At 37.3% G+C, this 18,615-nt stretch overlaps 1 protein-coding gene across 1 annotated transcript in view; it reads right to left on the bottom strand.

The window, feature by feature from the left end:
- Nucleotides 1–12,212, bottom strand: part of SH3BGRL (SH3 domain binding glutamate rich protein like) — a 124,728-nt gene extending 112,516 nt beyond the window's left edge. Inside the window, exon 1 of the mRNA XM_030933678.1 lies at nt 11,724–12,212. Within this exon, the coding sequence (XP_030789538.1) occupies nt 11,724–11,768 (45 nt within the window). The 5' untranslated portion in view covers nt 11,769–12,212. The remainder of the gene's footprint in view (nt 1–11,723) is intronic.
- Between the last annotated feature and the right edge of the window lie 6,403 nt (nt 12,213–18,615).

The raw sequence follows: 18,615 nt of genomic DNA, 5'->3' as shown, positions 1-18,615 counted from the left end.
AATTCCTTTCTCCTAGTGAGTTCATTCTTTTCCACAGTTTGAAGTAGCACCTATACATGAATGACTGCCGTATCTACTCTCCATCCACCATCTTTCCCAAACTCTAGTCACACGTTTCCAACTAGCAACTGCAAATCTCCACTTGGGTGGCCTGTTTTGCACTTGAATTTCAACAGGTCATCCACTCATATGTGAACAAATATTTATTTAGAAACTTACCAATTTATATTCTGTGTAATAAGAAGTGAAAGGGGTAGATGATAAGTTGCTACTCATCACTTTGTTGAATTTTGAAATAGTACTACTATTCTACAGTAGAGTTCTACAAAGTATTTTTAACTTTTGACGGTTCCACTAATAAATGAGGAGGAGAGTTAAAAAAATAAACTGTAAAAATATTGACCTTGCCTCAAAATCTGTTCATTAGGTTCAGAAATCTGCCTTATATGACTTGAAGCAGTTGCTAAGAGGCAATTGCTAAAGCTTAAGAAAATATTTTGAAAAAATGCATAATGCTATTATATGCAACACGCCATCTATCTTTTTATCATATGCTTTTACATAGAATAATGACTCATCATTAATCATATGAAATAAAAAGTTCTATATATTTTTACTAAAACATACACAAATTAATGTCCACCATTCCAACTTCAAATATTTGAAGAAATTGTATGACATCAAGTGGTGGTTCTTTGTGAAGGTGTGGATGTAGAATTCGGTCATGATTACCTCAATCACTGGGAGATAGTCAACTATTTTTTCTTATAACTGCTTTTGAAGAAATCCATGTTTTGACAATCCAAGGTTTCAAATTTCTTTTTTTTTTCTTCCCCCAAATCTCTTCTCCTATATGAGTTGTTGCACAAGATGGAATCTCATTTTTTGTGCTAATAGCTCCTTTTGCAGCATTCTTCACATATTTTAAGAATATAATGTTTATGCACTGTATCGCTAATTTTATACTTTAACCAAAAAGTACAATTATAAGACTTTCCTACTCAACCACATTATGAAATGAAAAAAGAAATCAATTCAATCTCTGTAAATGAATAATTTTCAAAAAGTAATTAGACATTGATTTACAGTAAATCCACTTGGACATGTAGACATAATTTTGACAAGATCATATTAGATGCTTTGAGTTTTCATGAAACCTAGAGTGACTGACTTTGGAAAGTACACACATGGTGTGTGTCTGGTGGGACCTGTCCCAAGCAGTCCCTGACATTTGGGCAGCATAAGGATCCCCTGGGATGTGTATTTTACTTCTCGAGTTCAACTCTTGGGTAGAGTCAGATTAAATCCTAAGTGAGACATGCACTCCTCTCTTAAGCTCCCCATACAGAGCCTAATCATAGCCACACAATTTCTAATTGGATGTAAACACACACTAACAAAACTCATTCTTCAACTTTAACTTAAAAATCTAATAAAAAATCCTAATCTGATCTGATGGGCAATCTGTAAATGTTTAGTCCCATTTTTTTCACAATATTTTTTACTTGCCTTTCAACATCCTCTTTTCCAAAAAAAAAAAAAAAAAAAAAAAAAAAAAATTCGCATGAATTCAAAGTTGGGCATAAAATTTTCCTTACTTTGGATCTTGTCACACTTCCATTTTGCTCACTTTAAAACTCACCAGGTGTTTGTCTTGTTACCTGGCAAATTGTCTCATCACCACCACCAACCCTGATTGTCCCCTCAACATTGTTTAGAAAGTTTAAATTTAACATCTTTATAATTTTTTTAAATTATTTTTTAGTTTTTGTAGACACAGGGTCTTGCTTTTTTCCCCAAGCTGGTCTCAAATGCCTAGCCTCAAATGATCGTCCCCCTTGGGCCTCCCAAAGTACTGGGATTACAGACATGAGCCATTGTGCCAGGCCTACCTTTACTCTTAAGTTTTAAGTAGAAATTCACTGAAAATACGTCACCCCAACTACTGCATCTTTTGAGAAGTTAAAACTATTTACCTGAATCACATGACCAATTGTTTTTTCTGAAAGTGTGAGATCAGATTTCATCATTTTTAGTAATGAATTTCCAATAACACTTTGTATTAGAGTTCTCTTAGAGGGACAGAAGTAGTAAGATATATGTATATATACATATGGGGAGTTTATTAAGTATTAACTTACGTGATCACAAGGTTCCACAGTAATCTTTCTGTAAGCTGAGAAGCAAGAAGAGCCAGTCCAAGTCCCGAAACTGAAGAACTTAAAGTCCGATGTTCGAAGGCAGGAAGCATCCAACATGGTAGAAACATGGACTGGGAGGCTAAGCCTGCCTCTCTTTTTCACGTTTTTCTACCTGCTTTATATTTGCTGGAAGCTGATTAGATCGTGCCCATCAGATTTAGGGTGGATTTGCCTTCCCTAACCCACTGACTCAAATGTTAATCTCTTTTGGCAACACCCGCACAGACACTACCCAGGATTAATACTTTATATCCCTCAATCCAATCAAGTCGACAGTATTAACCATCACACACTTTTAGAAGCTTTCTTTCATGATACTCTTCTTTTCTTTTTTTTTTCTTTTTTTTTTTTTTTTTTTTTTTTGACAGAGTCTCTCTGTCGCCCAGGCTGGAGTGCAGTGGCGAGATCTCGGCTCACTGCAAGCTCCACCTCCCGGGTTCACGCCATTCTCCTGCCTCAGCCTCCCGAGTAGCTGGGACTACAGGCGCCCATCACCACGGCCCAGCAATTTTTTTGTATTTTTAGTAGAAACGGGGTTTCACCGTGTTACCCAGGATGGTCTCGATCTCCTGACCTTGTGATCCGCCCGCCTCAGCCTCCCAAAGTGCTGTGATTACAGGCATGAGCCACCGCGCCTGGCCTACTCTTCATTTTAAGTTACTCATATTCAGTTTGTGAGAATGATGAGAGGCAAAGAAAGTTTTGTGATCTACTCAAATCACACAGGCAATAGCCAATAAAACATATCTCACCCTTGCAGCTAAAAAAGCTTTAAAATCCCTTCAAAAAACAATTCATCTTATCTTCTTTTCATTAGATTGCAATAAAATGATTTTCTTAAATTGAGATTAAGGCACAAGTTCTGCATTCTAACTAATAGTATATGCCGAGCTCTTATAACTTTGATTTTCTCCTGATACTCAAGTTCTCCACTTGATAACAGACCACCAGAATTATCCTTAGTATTTCTATAGACCACCTATTGCTATAGACCAATTAATTAAGAAGTTTTTTCATGGTTTTCCAAGTTCATCAGAAAAGAAGTATTACAATGACTTGTAAATCAGTTTCAGAGCTGCATTCAGAGTGGGTAATTAGTGAATATCATCAAGTAAGCAGAATAGCATAGGGCTTCAGATGAGGGGCCCTGGAATCAGACAAACCTGGGGGATGCTTTGCTAGCTCTGTGACCTTGCTAGGTCTCTGAGCCTCTCATCTTAAAAACAGAGCTAATAAGAGTACTGGCTTCACTGAGTTGTCAGAAAAATGAAATAATACATGTAAAGTTCTTACCGGTGTGCCTGACTCAATGAATCATAGTTCTTAATATTATTATCCACTAAAGCTGACAATTTGTATGAGAAATTAAAGTAAGATGATTGATCATATGTTTAATAAATTAAGTAATTGTATATGTTTGTGTTCCTTCTAAATCAAATTTGATATAACATACTGAAGAGAATGGTCTCCAATATCATACAACTACTATTAAATATATATTTACTCATAATTTTAACAGAAAAATATGCTACACTTATAATGAAACAACTGGCTGAAAAGTGATGGTGAAACAGACAACATTTTCTCATGTAGTAAATGTTACCTAAGATGAATATTCTCTGGTGTTTGAAAGGTGAAATTTTATTGTCTTGACTCATTTTTGGAAATCCCCCAAGCAGAAAGGGTTGGCTCGACCCTAACTCTAGGATAGGTCTCATTTCCAAAAAGGACTAAACCAAAGGGACAGAAATCAAAGACTAGAGTCTAAAACCAGAGTTTACAAGTTATAGCAGTACTGCCTTCCTGGTTAATTTAGATTTACAGAATCATAGAAACCACCTTTTAATTATGTTGGTCTATAGCCACATAACATGGAAGAGAATCAGTCATAAAAATTCGGTATGTAACACAGGCCAGCATAAGAAAGTACAGACAAATATTATTTTTAAGTGTGCCCTCGATTAATTCATTTGATTTTTTTTTAAAAAAAGAACTAAATTGTAAAAGAACATGGTGCTACTATCCTCCCTACACCCAGCCTCCCACCAATGCCAACTCTCATCTCACTCTCGAGTATGGGTTATGAATGAGGACACATTTGCCTACTTAGACATCATCCCCTCTTAAATGACAATTGTATTTAAAACTCATATTAACAGGATTTTTATGTAGTATTGACAATTTCTATTCAATAACTATATACAGAGGATGTGTAAATAACACAGTGTTTAGGAGTGAGTTCTGAAGTCCGAACAACTGGAGTTCTAATCACAGCCCTGCCATTTCTAGCTCTTCAGTCTTGACCAATGTACCTATGTTTCTGGATCTTAGAGATACCCTCTCCAATTAGATAAAATGAATCTAATAGTAGTTATTACTATGTTAAAATGTTATTGTAAAGATAAATTAAATAAAATAATGTAGGTAAAGCCCTGGGCATCTTGCCTGACATATTTAATGCATAAATAAGTGTTGTCTTTACTATTACTAAAGTCAAATCTTAGCGGCTGAGCTCAGTGGCTCACGTGTGTAATCCCAGCACTTTGGAAGGTCAAGGAGGGTGGATCACTTTAGCTCAAGAGTTTGTGACCAGCCTGGGCAACATGGTGAAAAACCATCTCTACCAAAAATACAAAAGTTATCTGGGCCTGGTGGCGCATGTCTGTGGTCCCAGCTACTTGAGAGGCTGAAGCAGGAAGATCGCTTGAGCCTGGGAGGCAGAGATTGCAGTGAGCCAAGATCATGCCATCACACCACAGCCTGGGTGACAGAGTGAGAGTCTGTCTTAAAAAAAAAAAAAAAAAAATAGTTATGCTAACGAATGGGCAATACAGCAACAAAAAACCTAGCATCATTGAATACTTTAAATATACAGTCTTTAAATTTGTTATGATATTTTTAAACTTAAATTTGAATTTTTTGCCTGATGTTCTAGCAATCTGCAAGACTTCAAACAAACTAATAAACCAACATGCAAGACCTGGGCTAGAAACAAATCCCCTTGCTTAAAATTCTTCTCTGCAACCCAAGTGTAAAAAGTCAGCTTTGTCTTTCATATTAATCAAAACAGTTATCATAAATGAACTGCCTCGTCTCTCTAAACGTACTTTTGTTTAACCTTGGTCTGGATTGAAGAAAGTAATTAAAAACTGGGTTTAAAAGGCCTCCTAGTGGGCTGCAAAGTAGATCTGAAAGGAAACAGATGGTCAGATAGTTAACCAACAGCTTCTCTCTTAATCTGTTTACTTTTATCAGTAAGAAATGAAATACAAAATTCAACCTTGATAATTCCATTAAAGCAGGAAATGTTTTTGTAAATGATACATGGTTAATTGCATAATATATATTTCATAAAAGATTTTAAAGATTAGCTACAGAGAACATTCAATCTGATTGATATTTGAGGTTTTATTTATTTTTTCCCTAGGCTAACCCTGGTGGAGGGTTTATTGATCAAAACCCTTCCTCAACAAAGTAACTAGTCTTTGTGCTAGAAATAAGTCCATTTTATCTTTCTCTTCTACCAAATAATGAATTTTTTTTTTTTTTTTTTTTTTTTTTTTTTTTTTTTTTTTTTTTTGAGACGGCGTCTTGCTCCGTCAACCAGGTTGGAGTGCAATGGCACGATCTCGGCTCACTGCAACCTCTGCCTTCTGGGTTCACGCCATTCTCCTGCCTCAGTCTCCCAAGTAACTGGAACTACAGGTGCCCGCCACCACGCCCGACTATTATTATTATTATTATTATTATTATTATTATTATTATTACTTTTTTTGTATTTTTAGTAGAGACAGGGTTTCACTATATTGGCCAGGCTGCTCTTGAACTCCTGACCTCGTGATCCACCTGGATCGGCCTCCCAAAGTGCTGGGATTACAGGCGTGAGCCACTGCACCTGGCCCAGATAATGAATCTTTTACTAAACTTTCACAATATATTCTTCCCTACAACCATTCAACATTTAAGCATCTTTTTAAATGCCCAAGAATCACCATCACTGATCACTGATCAGCCTCTTTTTGGGCCAAATTCTTCCAATGTTTCTGTGAAATTTAGGAAATCAGCCATCAAATACTAAGCATCAATTTGAAAGCACTGATCTTGAGTCTCTGCATTTGCCATGTGAAAGCTGCCATTTTCCACTGTTAGGGACCTCCAAAAAGCATGTCCCAGTCATTTGGTGAACAGTTTCTAATTTTAGTCTTCTAAGTGAACGTTTTCTATGAACACCTTTAAACAACATTCAGACAAACTTTGGAAGATATGACAAAAATCTTTGCATACATAAAATCAATGTTTACTGTAAAAATACAGAGAAAGAGCAGCAAACCATTCTGCACCTAAAATACAATTATTTGAGAATCACATAATGCAGAACTGTGTCTTGCTCTTCTATATTATCCAGATGAAGAAAATACTGTGACTAGTGACTAATGATTACACAATCAAGAATGTTGTTTTATCTGTTGTTATAAATTGTGCAGAGTACAACCATAGAGGAAAATTATGTATATTTAATTTATGGACAATCCAAGCTACAACCAGCTTCTGTTTTATCAGTTATATAAAATATATCAACTTTTTAAAGTTACTTCACAATAAAAACCCTAAGAAATCTATTTCCCACAATCTTAAAATTCCTAAGCCAAGGCACAAATAGAATGCATAGATGCCATGAAATGGAGATCATTATGGGTCGTAGGGAAATAAGTATGGGGAAAAACTGCCAAACTAGTTAAAATTCTCCAAGCTATCATCACTCTAGCAAGTCTCATCCTAGGCCAATGTTGATTTTTGTTTAAAAAAGTTATTGCAATCTATTAAGTTATATAGGCTCTGGGATTCCTGTTTTCCATTAAATGTAAATTTACAAGGCATTACAATTTCAAGAAACAAAACGTGGCATATACCTCTGTGTCACAGTGAGTTAAAACATGCATAAACAATTCTGAACAGGCAGAAATTATTTCATATAGACAGACAACTTGGAAGCTGCGTTCTTGTTAAATGGTTCCCATCAAACTAAACAGTATTAAGGCCTGAATTTTATACCTTGACCTATACCAGACCAGTTTAGGCTTTCCAACTGTGTAGGTCTTCTCTATCTTCTTGGCCTTGGGTGAACAGTCACTTACCCTTCTTACTGACATTCCCTTTTAGACATAATATCCCTCCTACACACTAGCTGCCCATTTCTCTATTCCCCTATATGTACATGCCGGGGCAACTCTTCTTCCACTTACAGGACTTACTTCCTCCCCTACCTCTTACCTCATGTTCAAATTTATCTCCTCATGCTTACTAGTTGCCATAAATCACTGGGAGGATGCATTTCTTTGTGGTTAAGTATATATTCTTTGGATTCAAACGTCTTGCTTGAATTCAAGCTCTATGGCTTACTAACTGTGTAACCTTGAGAAAGTTATTTACTCTTTGAACCTGTATACTGTATTTCCTTCTCTGAAAAACAGAGATAATCATAGTGCTTAATTCAAAGGATTATTTTTTTAAAAAATGAGATAGTATCTGACATACTTAAGGGTTTCTACTGACTATCATTATTATGGTTACCATCAAGAAGTCCATTACTTTGGTCTGAGCAAAGATTTTTTGGGCAAAACCTGAAAAACAGGCAATGAAAGTAAAAATAGACAAATGGAGCTACATTAAGCTAAAAAGCTTCTGCACAGCAAAGGAAACAATCAATAAAGTGAGGAGAAACCTAAAAATGGGAGGAAATATTTTCAAACTATCCATCTGACAAGAGATTAATATGTGGAATATATAAGGGAGTCAGTAGCAAAAAAGAAACCCACAAACAAACAAATAATCCAATTTTTTAAAATGGCAAATGATTTCAATAAACATTTCACAAAAGAAGACACACAAATTGCAAACAGGTATAAGAAAAACTGTTCAGCATCACTAACCATCAGGGAAATGCAAATCAAAACCATAATGAGGTAACATCTCACTCCAATTAAAATGGCTATTACCAAAAAGATAACAAATGCTGGTAAGGGCACTGAGAAAGCGGAATACTAGTATACTTTTGGTGGGAATGTAAATTAGTACAGCTGCTATGGAAAACAGCACAAAGATTTCTCAAAAAAGCAAAAATAGAACTACCACATGATCTAGAGCTGCCATGGAAAACAACATAGAGGTTCCTCAAAAAACAAAAATAGAACTACCACATGATTTAGCAATCTCACTTTTGGGTATATATCCAAAAGACAGGATATCAGTATATCAAAGAAACATCTGCACTCCCATGTTTATTAAAGAACTATTCAAAATAACTATGATATGTGGCTAAATGTCCATCAATGGATGAATGAATAAAGGAAATGTGATATATATATATATAATGTATATAAAATATATATATATATACACACACATACATATACACACACAAAATAAAATATTATTCAGCCATAAAAAAGTGACATTCTGTTATTTGTGACAGCATGGATGAGCCTGGAGAACATTATTTTAAGTGAACTAAGACATAACACAGAAAGACAAAAGACACATCACACGTTCTCACCCAGGTGGGAGCTAAAAAAGTCGATCCCATGAAGATATTGAGTAGAATGGTGGTTACCAGAGGCTGAGAAGGGTAGGGGGAAAGAGGGATGAAGAGAGGTTAGTTAATGAGTAAAAAACTACAGTTAGATAGAAGGAATAAGATCCACTGTTCAATTGCACAATAGTGACTATAGTTACCAATATAATTTACTGTATAGCTAGAAAAAAACAGCTAGAATATTTGGAATGTTCCCAACACAAATAAATGATAAATGTTTGCAGTAATGGATATCCTAATTACCCTAATTTGATCATCACACATTGTGTGCATGTATCAAAATATCATATGTTCCCCGTAAATATGCGCAATTATGATATATCAATAAAAATTAAAAATGGAATCCATTGCAAAGACCAACATACTTGTTTTCATTTCTAAACCTTTAAGAAGCAAGTGCTACTCTTCACTATGAGGCCACTTTTTTTAAACATTTTTTTTTTAAATAAGGCTATGAGGTACAAAGACTCTTGGGATATAGACAAAATAAGTTAACATTGTCTTGCCAATTATCACAGATCCAGATCCCCCACTCTGCCCAGTATAACCAGTATAACATCTATTATTGTTGTTTTTTTAATGACAATCAGTAGGAAGATTAAGAAACAGTCATTATATATTTATAAATTGCTACTACCAATCCAAAGCAAAGAAGCTTTTAACTGTTCTTCAGACAACTAAACTTAGTCACTTCAAATTGAAGTATCTCACTATCTGCAATTGTAGGGTTCCATCAGGATATTTGCTCAAAACTTTCTAACTTATGTATTAAAACAAACAGGGCATCAATCTTAAAGGAAAACTTTAGTACAGCAAACTGAAAAGTGCCTTTCTGAAGTAAATAATCACCACTCCATTCATGTTACAAAGAAGTACTCACTTTACACTGTTTTGGTATTATTTAAAAGTGTTGTAATATTATAATAAAGCAAGGATTTATTTTGGTATTATGAAGTAGAATTTTGATAACAGGTTCATATGAACTGTAATTACTACAGTAGATAAATTTCTAATTACCCATGATTAAAAAACTGAAATAAAATACAAATACCATAAACATCTGCCATTTGCATGGTCTTCAACAATAGAGTCCAACAAAGATGGGAACAATAGACACTGGAGACTACAGAGGAGGGAGGGAGGAAGGCAAAGGTTGTAAAATTACCTATTGGGTACTACGCTCACTACCAGGGTGAGAAGTTCAATGGTACCCCAAACCCTGCACGGTATACCCATGTGTCAAACCTGCACATGTACCCTTGGAATCTAAAATAAAAGTTGAAATCTAAAAAAAAAAAAAAAAAAAAAAATGGAATCCAATAAAGGAAATAATAGAAGACAGCAGCCATTTCTAAGACTCTTGGAAACTTAAGACTTAACAAAGAGAGGTGCAGTTATTCTTACTTGAATAGAAATTCTGAAAGTAGTTTCTTCTTGAATCTACTTTTGAAGGAGGGGTAGAGGAAGGAGAAAGCAAAGGATAAATAACAGTATTGAAACTGTATGACTCCCAAAGCAAAACTAACTGCCTGATCTGTTCAGTCTCATTAGGGGTTTAACTAAAGGCATTAAGCTGGACTTTACAATTATTGGATTGAGTTGAGACTCTGAGCAACTCAAATTTTACTTTGAAGTATTAGACAATATGTATGGAAAATAATAAAGCAAGAGGCTCATAAAATGAGGTCCAAAGGCAATATAAAAGTTGTTCTTTTTTTCAACCTAAACTTGTTCAAAAAATGTAAGTTTAAATTTTCTGATATTCCAAAATTGCATAAACACATCCACACACGGTGGACAGAGAAGACAAAGTTCAAATATCAAGGTTCTTGTGATTTAACATAACCTCCAGTTCTATTCCACATCCTCTAAGGTGTAAATAAACAAGCCAAAAAATAAAAACACACAACAACCTGGATTAGCTCTGCTCTGCAGCTCAAGAAGAAGGAAGGGGTTCCTATATCCTACACCCTGAGCCCACACATCTGTTCTCGCCACTGTCTGCCTTTCTCTTGAGTTGTGAAAAGCAGAAGTACTTTCATTTATCATGAATATGCACTCGTCTTGCACCCCAGTTTATCATATTCTCCCGACAGCTGCTGAAAATTTGTTATTCTAAATTAAGAGTAAGTGAATCCATGAAGGAGAAAGTCCTATCATTTGAAGCAGCAGCCACTCAGCCTGGCACTACACAAGAAGCAACTCAGTTCTCAATATATTTGAAGCACTGAGGGAACTTTAAAAGTAAAATATTTTGAAAAAATAGAAAAAGTCAAAATAAGGGACAATATGGGGAGGAAGACTGAATCTCTTGTCATATTAAGTTAAAAAAAATTTACGTCATTGTTCCCAACTTCCCCTCCCAGTTTGTCTAGTTCTAACAGGCCTTTAAGCTCAAGTTAACCACTCTCTCTTCTACACACTCTCAAAATAACTCTATTACCAGGGTCTCACTCACCCAGAATAATCACAATGCCTCAGTAGGCCTCCACTCAAACCCCACCAGTTACAACACGTGTACCCCCATCCTTTACAGAAGTGCACTCCTCCTTGCCTCAGTACTTAGGGCGTATTCATCAAAGTCTCACTCTTGAAACTCACCAGTGTGCGATTTTACTTGACTTCACGTAACCCTAAAGACCGTATAGCACCAACTCCCATCTCCCAAAACTTGGTAGCTTTCGTTTTCCTTCAAAGGAGAAATGTGCCCCCCAATGTCACGAAGCAAACAAAGCTGAACTCTATGGGAAAAAAAAAAAAAAATGAAATCGATGCAACAAAGGGAAAAAGGGGAAGAGGGGTGGGGTGGGGGATGCATGAGTCTTCCGAAGGAGAAACTGCCAGAGGAACTTCTGCATTTTAATGGTTCTGGGGCAGCAGAGGACTGGTGTGTAGGAAAACAACAAAGGTGGACTCCCCACTCTCCTTACCGCCGTAGAGCCAGAAGAAGATGCAATATATACACGGATCACCATCCTGGGAACAGCGGCTGCGGTTGTTTGAGTCCTGAAAAGGGCTGTGGAGCAGCTGCAGCAATGGCTGGAATCCAGCTAGGGGCTGAAACAGCGGTTGGCAGAGAAGGGTGGGGGAAGGTGGAAGGGGAACTCGCCAGAGCCCCGCCTCCGCCTTTAGCAGCTTCCACTGGGCTCTCTAAGCGCTGCAGTTCCAGCCCAAAACCCCGGAAGGAACAGGCTGTTTGCATCAATTCTATTTTTTTTTTTAATAGGGAATCTCGAATAGCACCGCGAGATCTGTTGAAACATTGATTTTTGACGATTCCTTCCCTGAGAAGAGGGCGAGGAGAAGAAGAAAGAAAAAGGAGAACTGAATTGAATTAGATTAGCATGAAAGACCTTTTCACGCGGAGACTAAAAGTGCTGCGCATAACTTCCTGCTCAGAAATGTATGCAAATAAGAAGACAGATCCTGAAAGAGCAAGCTGTATGTTGAAAACTCATGTTCTCAAGCCTTGCGCATTTCGAGATTCCTATTATGTAGTGATTTTTCTGATCTTAGCTCGTTGTAGGAATTAGGCACTAAAGTACTGAGCAATGCCACAGAGTTTTGAAGGAAAGTTTCAGGTTTCCTTAAGCTCAGAAATGGCAGGATTGGTTTTCTTTTTGAATTTTGTGTTTTGTTAATTAGGGAACCCTGCTTCCGTGGGAATTTGCAGGAGGCCTGATTGGCAAGTTTAAGAATGAAGGAAAAAATTACAAAGAAAAAATTGAAAATATTGTGTAAAACGAAGGATAATTTTAGTTTTGTTTTGCTTTTTAACTGACTGAAGTAAGGTATTTGGGAGAACATATTGCAGATGTTGAAATGGTGAAGAGAGAGAGTAGATGGTTATTTGTAGCTCTAAGGAAATGAGCAAACAGTTGATAATGTCCAGAGACCGACCATATACTTCAAAGTGTAGTTTTAGGTTCCCAGATTATGTTAAATGAACACAAAAAAAGGAATTTGCAAGATGAATGAGAATGGAGAGAAGGAGTGAGTCGCTTGTCCCACTTCTTTACCTTTGCTGTTTTTCCACTGTCTCCAGTCTAGTGGTTTACTATCTTTGTCTAGGCTCAGTAATTACAATAAATTTGTAACTGTTCCCTACCCACAGGTTTTCACTTCTCCAATCTGTCTTAAATACTAATTCCAAATTAATCTCTTTACATGTTGTCCTTAAAACAACCTCAAGAGGTGGGTGCTATTACATTAATTTTACAGATGAAGAAACTGAAACTCAGAAAAATAATTTTCCTAAAATCCTATAGTTAGTAAATTCCAGAGTCAGGACTAGAATCAAGTCCAACCAACTCCAGAGGCCACCTTCTTATTATTAATATTGTTTTAATTATACTTTAAATTCTAGGGTATATGTGCACAACGTGCAGGTTTGTTACATAGGTATACGTGTGCCATATTGGTTTGCTGCACCCATCAACTCCTCATTTACATTAGGTGTTTCCCCTAATGCTATCACTACCCCAGCCCCTCACCCCGCGACTGGCCCCGGCATGTGATGTTCCCTTTCCTATGTCCATGGGTTCTCATTGTTCAACTCCCACCTATGAGTGAGAATGTGCAGTGTTTGGTTTTCTGTCCTTGTGATAGTTTGCTTAGAATGATGGTTTCCAGCTTCATCCATGTCACTGCAAAGGACATGAACGCATCCTTTTTTATGGCTGCATAGTATTCCATGGTGTATATGTGCCACCTTTTCTTAATCCAGTCTGTCACTGGGACATTTGAGTTGGTTCCAAGTCTTGCTATTGTGAATAGTGCTATAATAAACATACATGTTCATTTGTCTTTATTGTAGAAAGATTTATAATCCTTTGGGTATATGCCCAGTAATGGGATTGCTGGGTCAAATGATATTTCTAGTTCTAGATCATTGAGGGAATGCCACACTGTCTTCCACAATGGTTGAACTAATTTGCACTCCCACCAACAGTGTAAAAGCATTCCTATTTCTCCAAACCCTCTCCAGTATCTGTTGTTTCCTGACTTTTTAATGATTGTCATTCTAACTAGCATGAGATGGTATCTCATTGTAGTTTTGATTTGCATTTCTCTGATGGCGAGTGATGATGAGCATTTTTTCTTGTGTCTGTTGGCTGCATAAATGTCTTCTTTTGAGAATTGTCTGTTCATATCCTTTGCCCACTTTTTGATGGGGTGGTTTTTTTTCTTGTAAATTTGTTTAAGTTCTTTGTAGATTCTGTATATTAGCCATTTGTCAGATGGATAGATTGCAAAAATTTTCTCCCATTCTGTAGGTTGCCTGTTCACTCTGATGATAGTTTCTTTTGCTGTACAGAAGCTCTTTAGTTTAATTAGATCTCATTTGTCTATTTTGGCTTCTGTTGCCATTGCTTCTGGTGTTTTAGTCATGAAATCTTTGCCCATGCTTGTGTCCTGAATGGTATTGCCTAGGTCTTCTTCTAGGGTTTTTATGGCGTTAAGTCTTTCATTTAAATTTTTAATCCATCTTGAGTCAATTTTTGTATATGACGTAAGGAAGGGATCCAGTTTCAGCTTTCTACATATTGCTAGCCAGTTTTCCCAGCACCATTTATTAAACGGGGAATCCTTTCCCCATTGCTTGTTTTTGTCAAGTTTGTCAAAGATCAGATGGTTGTAGATGTGTGGTATTATTTCTGAGGGCTCTGTTCTGTTCCATTCATCTATATCTCTGCTTTGGTACCAGTACCATGCTGTTTTGGTTACTGTAGCTTTGTAGTATAGCTTGAAGTCAGGTAGCGTGATGCCTCCAGCTTTGTTCTTTTGGCTTAGGATTGTCTTGGCAATGCAGGCTCTTTTTTTGGTTCCATATAACTTTAAAGTGTTTTTTTTCCAATTCTGTGAAGAAAGTCAATGGTAGCTTAATGGGGATAGCATTGAATCTATAAATTACTTTGGACAGTATGGCCATTTTCACAATATTCATTCTTCCTATCCATGAGCATGGAATGCTCTTCCATTTGTTTGTGTCCTCTTTTATTTCATTGAGCAGTGGTTTGTAGCTCTCCTTGAAGAGGCCCTTCATGTCCCTTGTAAGTTGGATTCCTATGTATTTTATTCTCTTTGTAGTAATTGTGAATGGGAGTTCACTCATGATTTGGCTCTCTGTCTGTTATTGGTGTATAGAAATGCTTGTGATTTTCACACATTGATTTTATACCCTGAGACTTTGCTAAAGTTGCTTATCAGCTTAAAGAGATTTTGGGCTGAGACAACGGGGTTTTCTAAGTAAACAATCATGTATCTGCAAACAGGGACCATTTGACTTCCTCTTTTCCTAATTGAATATCCTTTATTTCTTTCTCTTACCCGATTTCCCTTGCCAGAACTTCCAACAGTATGTTGAATAGGAGTGGTGAGAGAGGGCATCCTTGTCTTGTGCCAGTTTTCAAGGGAATGCTCCCAGTTATTGCCCATTTAGTATGATATTGGCTGTGGGTTTGTCATAAATAGCTCTCATTATTTTGAGATATGTTCCATCAATACCTAGTTTATTGAGAGTTTTTAGCATGAGGGGCTGTTAAATTTTGTCAAAGGCCTTTTCTACATCTATTGAGATAATCATGTGGTTTTTGTCATTGGTTATGTTTATGGGATGGATTACATTAATTGGTTTGCATATATTGAACCAGACTTGCATCCCAGGGATGAAGCCAACTTGATCATGATGGATAAGCTTTTTGATGTGCCACTGGATTAGGTTTGCCAGTAGCATTGGAGATATTGACCTAAAATTTTCTTTTTGTTGTTCTTGTGTCTCTGCCAGGCTTTGATATCAGGATGCTGCTAGCCTCCAGAGGCCACCTTCTTACCTATTACTTACCTATTTTCTCCCATTCTGTAGGTTGCCTGTTCACTCTGATGATAGTTTCTTTTGCTGTGCAGAAGCTCTTTAGTTTAATTAGATCTCATTTGTCTATTTTGGCTTCTGTTGCCATTGCTTCTGGTGTTTTAGTCACTCACTGCCTGGAAGAAGGAAAGTACTAAAAAAAAAGTTAGCCATTTTTTCATCCTAAAACACAACTTTCTTATATCACTGAAGACAATGTAGGCAGAAATACTTAAATTAGTTCTCCATTGACCATCAAACTAAACTTAAATTATGTTGCTAAACAGTTTTCACCATAATCTAGGCCCACACTATTTCATACAATCTTACTTATTGCTCTCTCAAACTAACTCCCCTATGTATGCAATCATTGTTGGCTACCCGCTGCAATCATCATGCTTATGGTCACTCTCATGCCTTTGCTCTTCCTGTTTCTTTCTTCTCCTTCTCCCCACATCCTCATAACCTTTTCTGCCCTCTCCACTTATCCAACTCTTGCCTTTTCTAGACACAACTCAAAATTTTTATACAAATAATCAGGCAAAAGTAAGTCAGCATGATCTAGTCACCCTCCTCATTGCCAACATCAAGGCTACTGTTATTGCACTTTTCTTTTTTTTTTTTTTTTTTTTTTTTTTTGAGACGGAGTCTCGCTCTGTCGCCCGGGCTGGAGTGCAGTGGCCGGATCTCAGCTCACTGCAAGCTCCGCCTCCCGGGTTCCCGCCATTCTCCTGCCTCAGCCTCCGAGTAGCTGGGACTACAGGCGCCCGCCACCTCGCCCGGCTAGTTTTTTGTATTTTTTTAGTAGAGACGGGGTTTCACAGTGTTAGCCAGGATGGTCTCGATCTCCTGACCTCGGGATCCGCCCGTCTCGGCCTCCCAAAGTGCTGGGATTACAGGCTTGAGCCACCGCGCCCGGCCTATTGCACTTTTCGACCTATTCAACAGAAGACTCTTTCTTCTGTTTTTTTTTTTTTTTTTTTTTTTTTTTTTTCAAAATGAACATAATTTGTCTTATACTATCATAGTACAACCTCCCTTTCCCTTCTCAAGTGGACATTGCTATGCTCTCACCCGTCACTCAAAACTAAGAGTCTCCAGGTGAGTAATTTTCATTCGCCACACCAAAAGTGGCTGAATTTTCTTGATCAGCAAATGCCCCCTCAGCAGAAGCACTCTTTATCATCACTGAGCTCTTTGGAGTTGTAATTCACCCTATTTTCTTGCCCTGATAATTCCTCACTTTCCTCTTGAGGTCTTTGATATTTTTCATGTATTATAAAATACCTTCCAACATTTTAAATTCCCTTTATCAAGAGAGTTGTTCCAGATCACCTAGTCCCCGCCATTTCCAGAAGCAGAAATTTTGCCTACTTTTAAACTTTTGAAAAATTTGAAATATTATTTACCTACAAAACACTACAAAATTACAATGTAGAAATGTTTAATGAACTATCTGAAAAACATTATCATGTCAACATCATTGAATATTAAGTTTACTATTTGTAAAAATTTCATTTCATTTGAAAACAATTTGGAGTTTACATTTTTATCTCACATAAGCAGAATTCCTGTTTCTGCAGAGAAATCACTGTCAAGCATATATTAATGAATTGTTTGTGGCTGACAATTTTTAAATTTTAAAACAAAGTTATACAAATCTTAGAATATGTTTGTTTAATATTTGTATTTAAGTAGGATTATAGGTACGTTTGCATTTTTATGTTTGATACACTGTGAAGTGGTGTGTATTAGTCTGTTTTCACACTGCCATAAAGAAATACCAAAGACTGGGTAATTTATAAAGGAAAGAGGTTTAATTGACTCACAGTTCTGCATAGCTGGGGAGGCCTCAGGAAACTTACAATCATGGTGGAAAGCAAAGAGGAAGCAAGCTTGGACCTTCTCACATGGCAGCAGGAGAGAGAAGAGGGAGGAGCAAGGGGAGAAGAGCTCCTTATAAAACCATGAGATCAGCCGGGCACGGTGGCTCATGCCGGTAATCCCAGCACTTTGGGAGGCTGAGATGGGCAGATCATGAGGTCGGGAGATCGAGACCATCTTGGCCAACAAGGTGAAACCCCGTCTCTACTAACAGTACAAAAATTAGCCCGGCGTGGTGGTGGCCGCCTGTAATCCCAGCTACCCAGAAAGCTGAGGTGGGAGAATTGCTTGAAACTGGGAGGCAGAGGTTGCAGTGAGCAGAGAGCGCGCTACTGAACTCCATCCTGGCGACAGAGGTAGACTCAAAAAAAAAAAAAAAAAAAAAAACCCACATGAAATCTCATGAGAACTCTTTCACTATCACTAGACCAATATGGGGGAAACCACCCCCATGATCCAGTCATCTCCCACCTGGTCTCTCCCTAGACGTGTGGGGGTGTGGGGATTATGAGGATTACAATTCAAGATGAAATTTGGATGGGGACACAAAGCATAACCAAATCTTCGTGTTTCCAAAATAAGAATGCCTGGAGTCTTGGTGGTCTTCAAAGAGCCTTGATTTTTGGAAGAACCACCAACATCACTCAATGATGCCCTGGTGCCCACCTTCCTGCCTGCTCTGGCAGATGGGAGATCAGTAATATAACATTTTTTCTCTATTAACACACAACACATTAACACATAAATATGTAAATCACATACAAAATTACCACACATTGGAGGATATACTGTTGTTCTCCTCAAGTGCCAGCAGAAGGGGAGTATCGGCAGAAGAGATAGGGTAGGTTAAGTAACAGAGTGTTATGCTTAAGAATTATTCGGCTGTCTCAGTCACCTGCTATGTAGTGATGGGCATCAGCAGGAAGCAACTTTTACTCCTTACCAGAGGGAGTCCTGGAAGTACTGTGTTTAGAGGTCTGATCTCACCCCAGATGGTACGTTCATAATTAGAGTCACTAGAGGGCGCCACTCACCTATAGAAAATAAATGTGCACGGCTTTGAAAAGCCAGACTTAGAGATGTAACTT

The sequence above is a fragment of the Rhinopithecus roxellana genome, chromosome 7 (assembly GCF_007565055.1).
Source record: "Rhinopithecus roxellana isolate Shanxi Qingling chromosome 7, ASM756505v1, whole genome shotgun sequence".
Classification (NCBI taxonomy): Eukaryota; Metazoa; Chordata; class Mammalia; order Primates; family Cercopithecidae; genus Rhinopithecus; species Rhinopithecus roxellana.
This window is presented reverse-complemented; position numbering and strand designations above follow the sequence as displayed.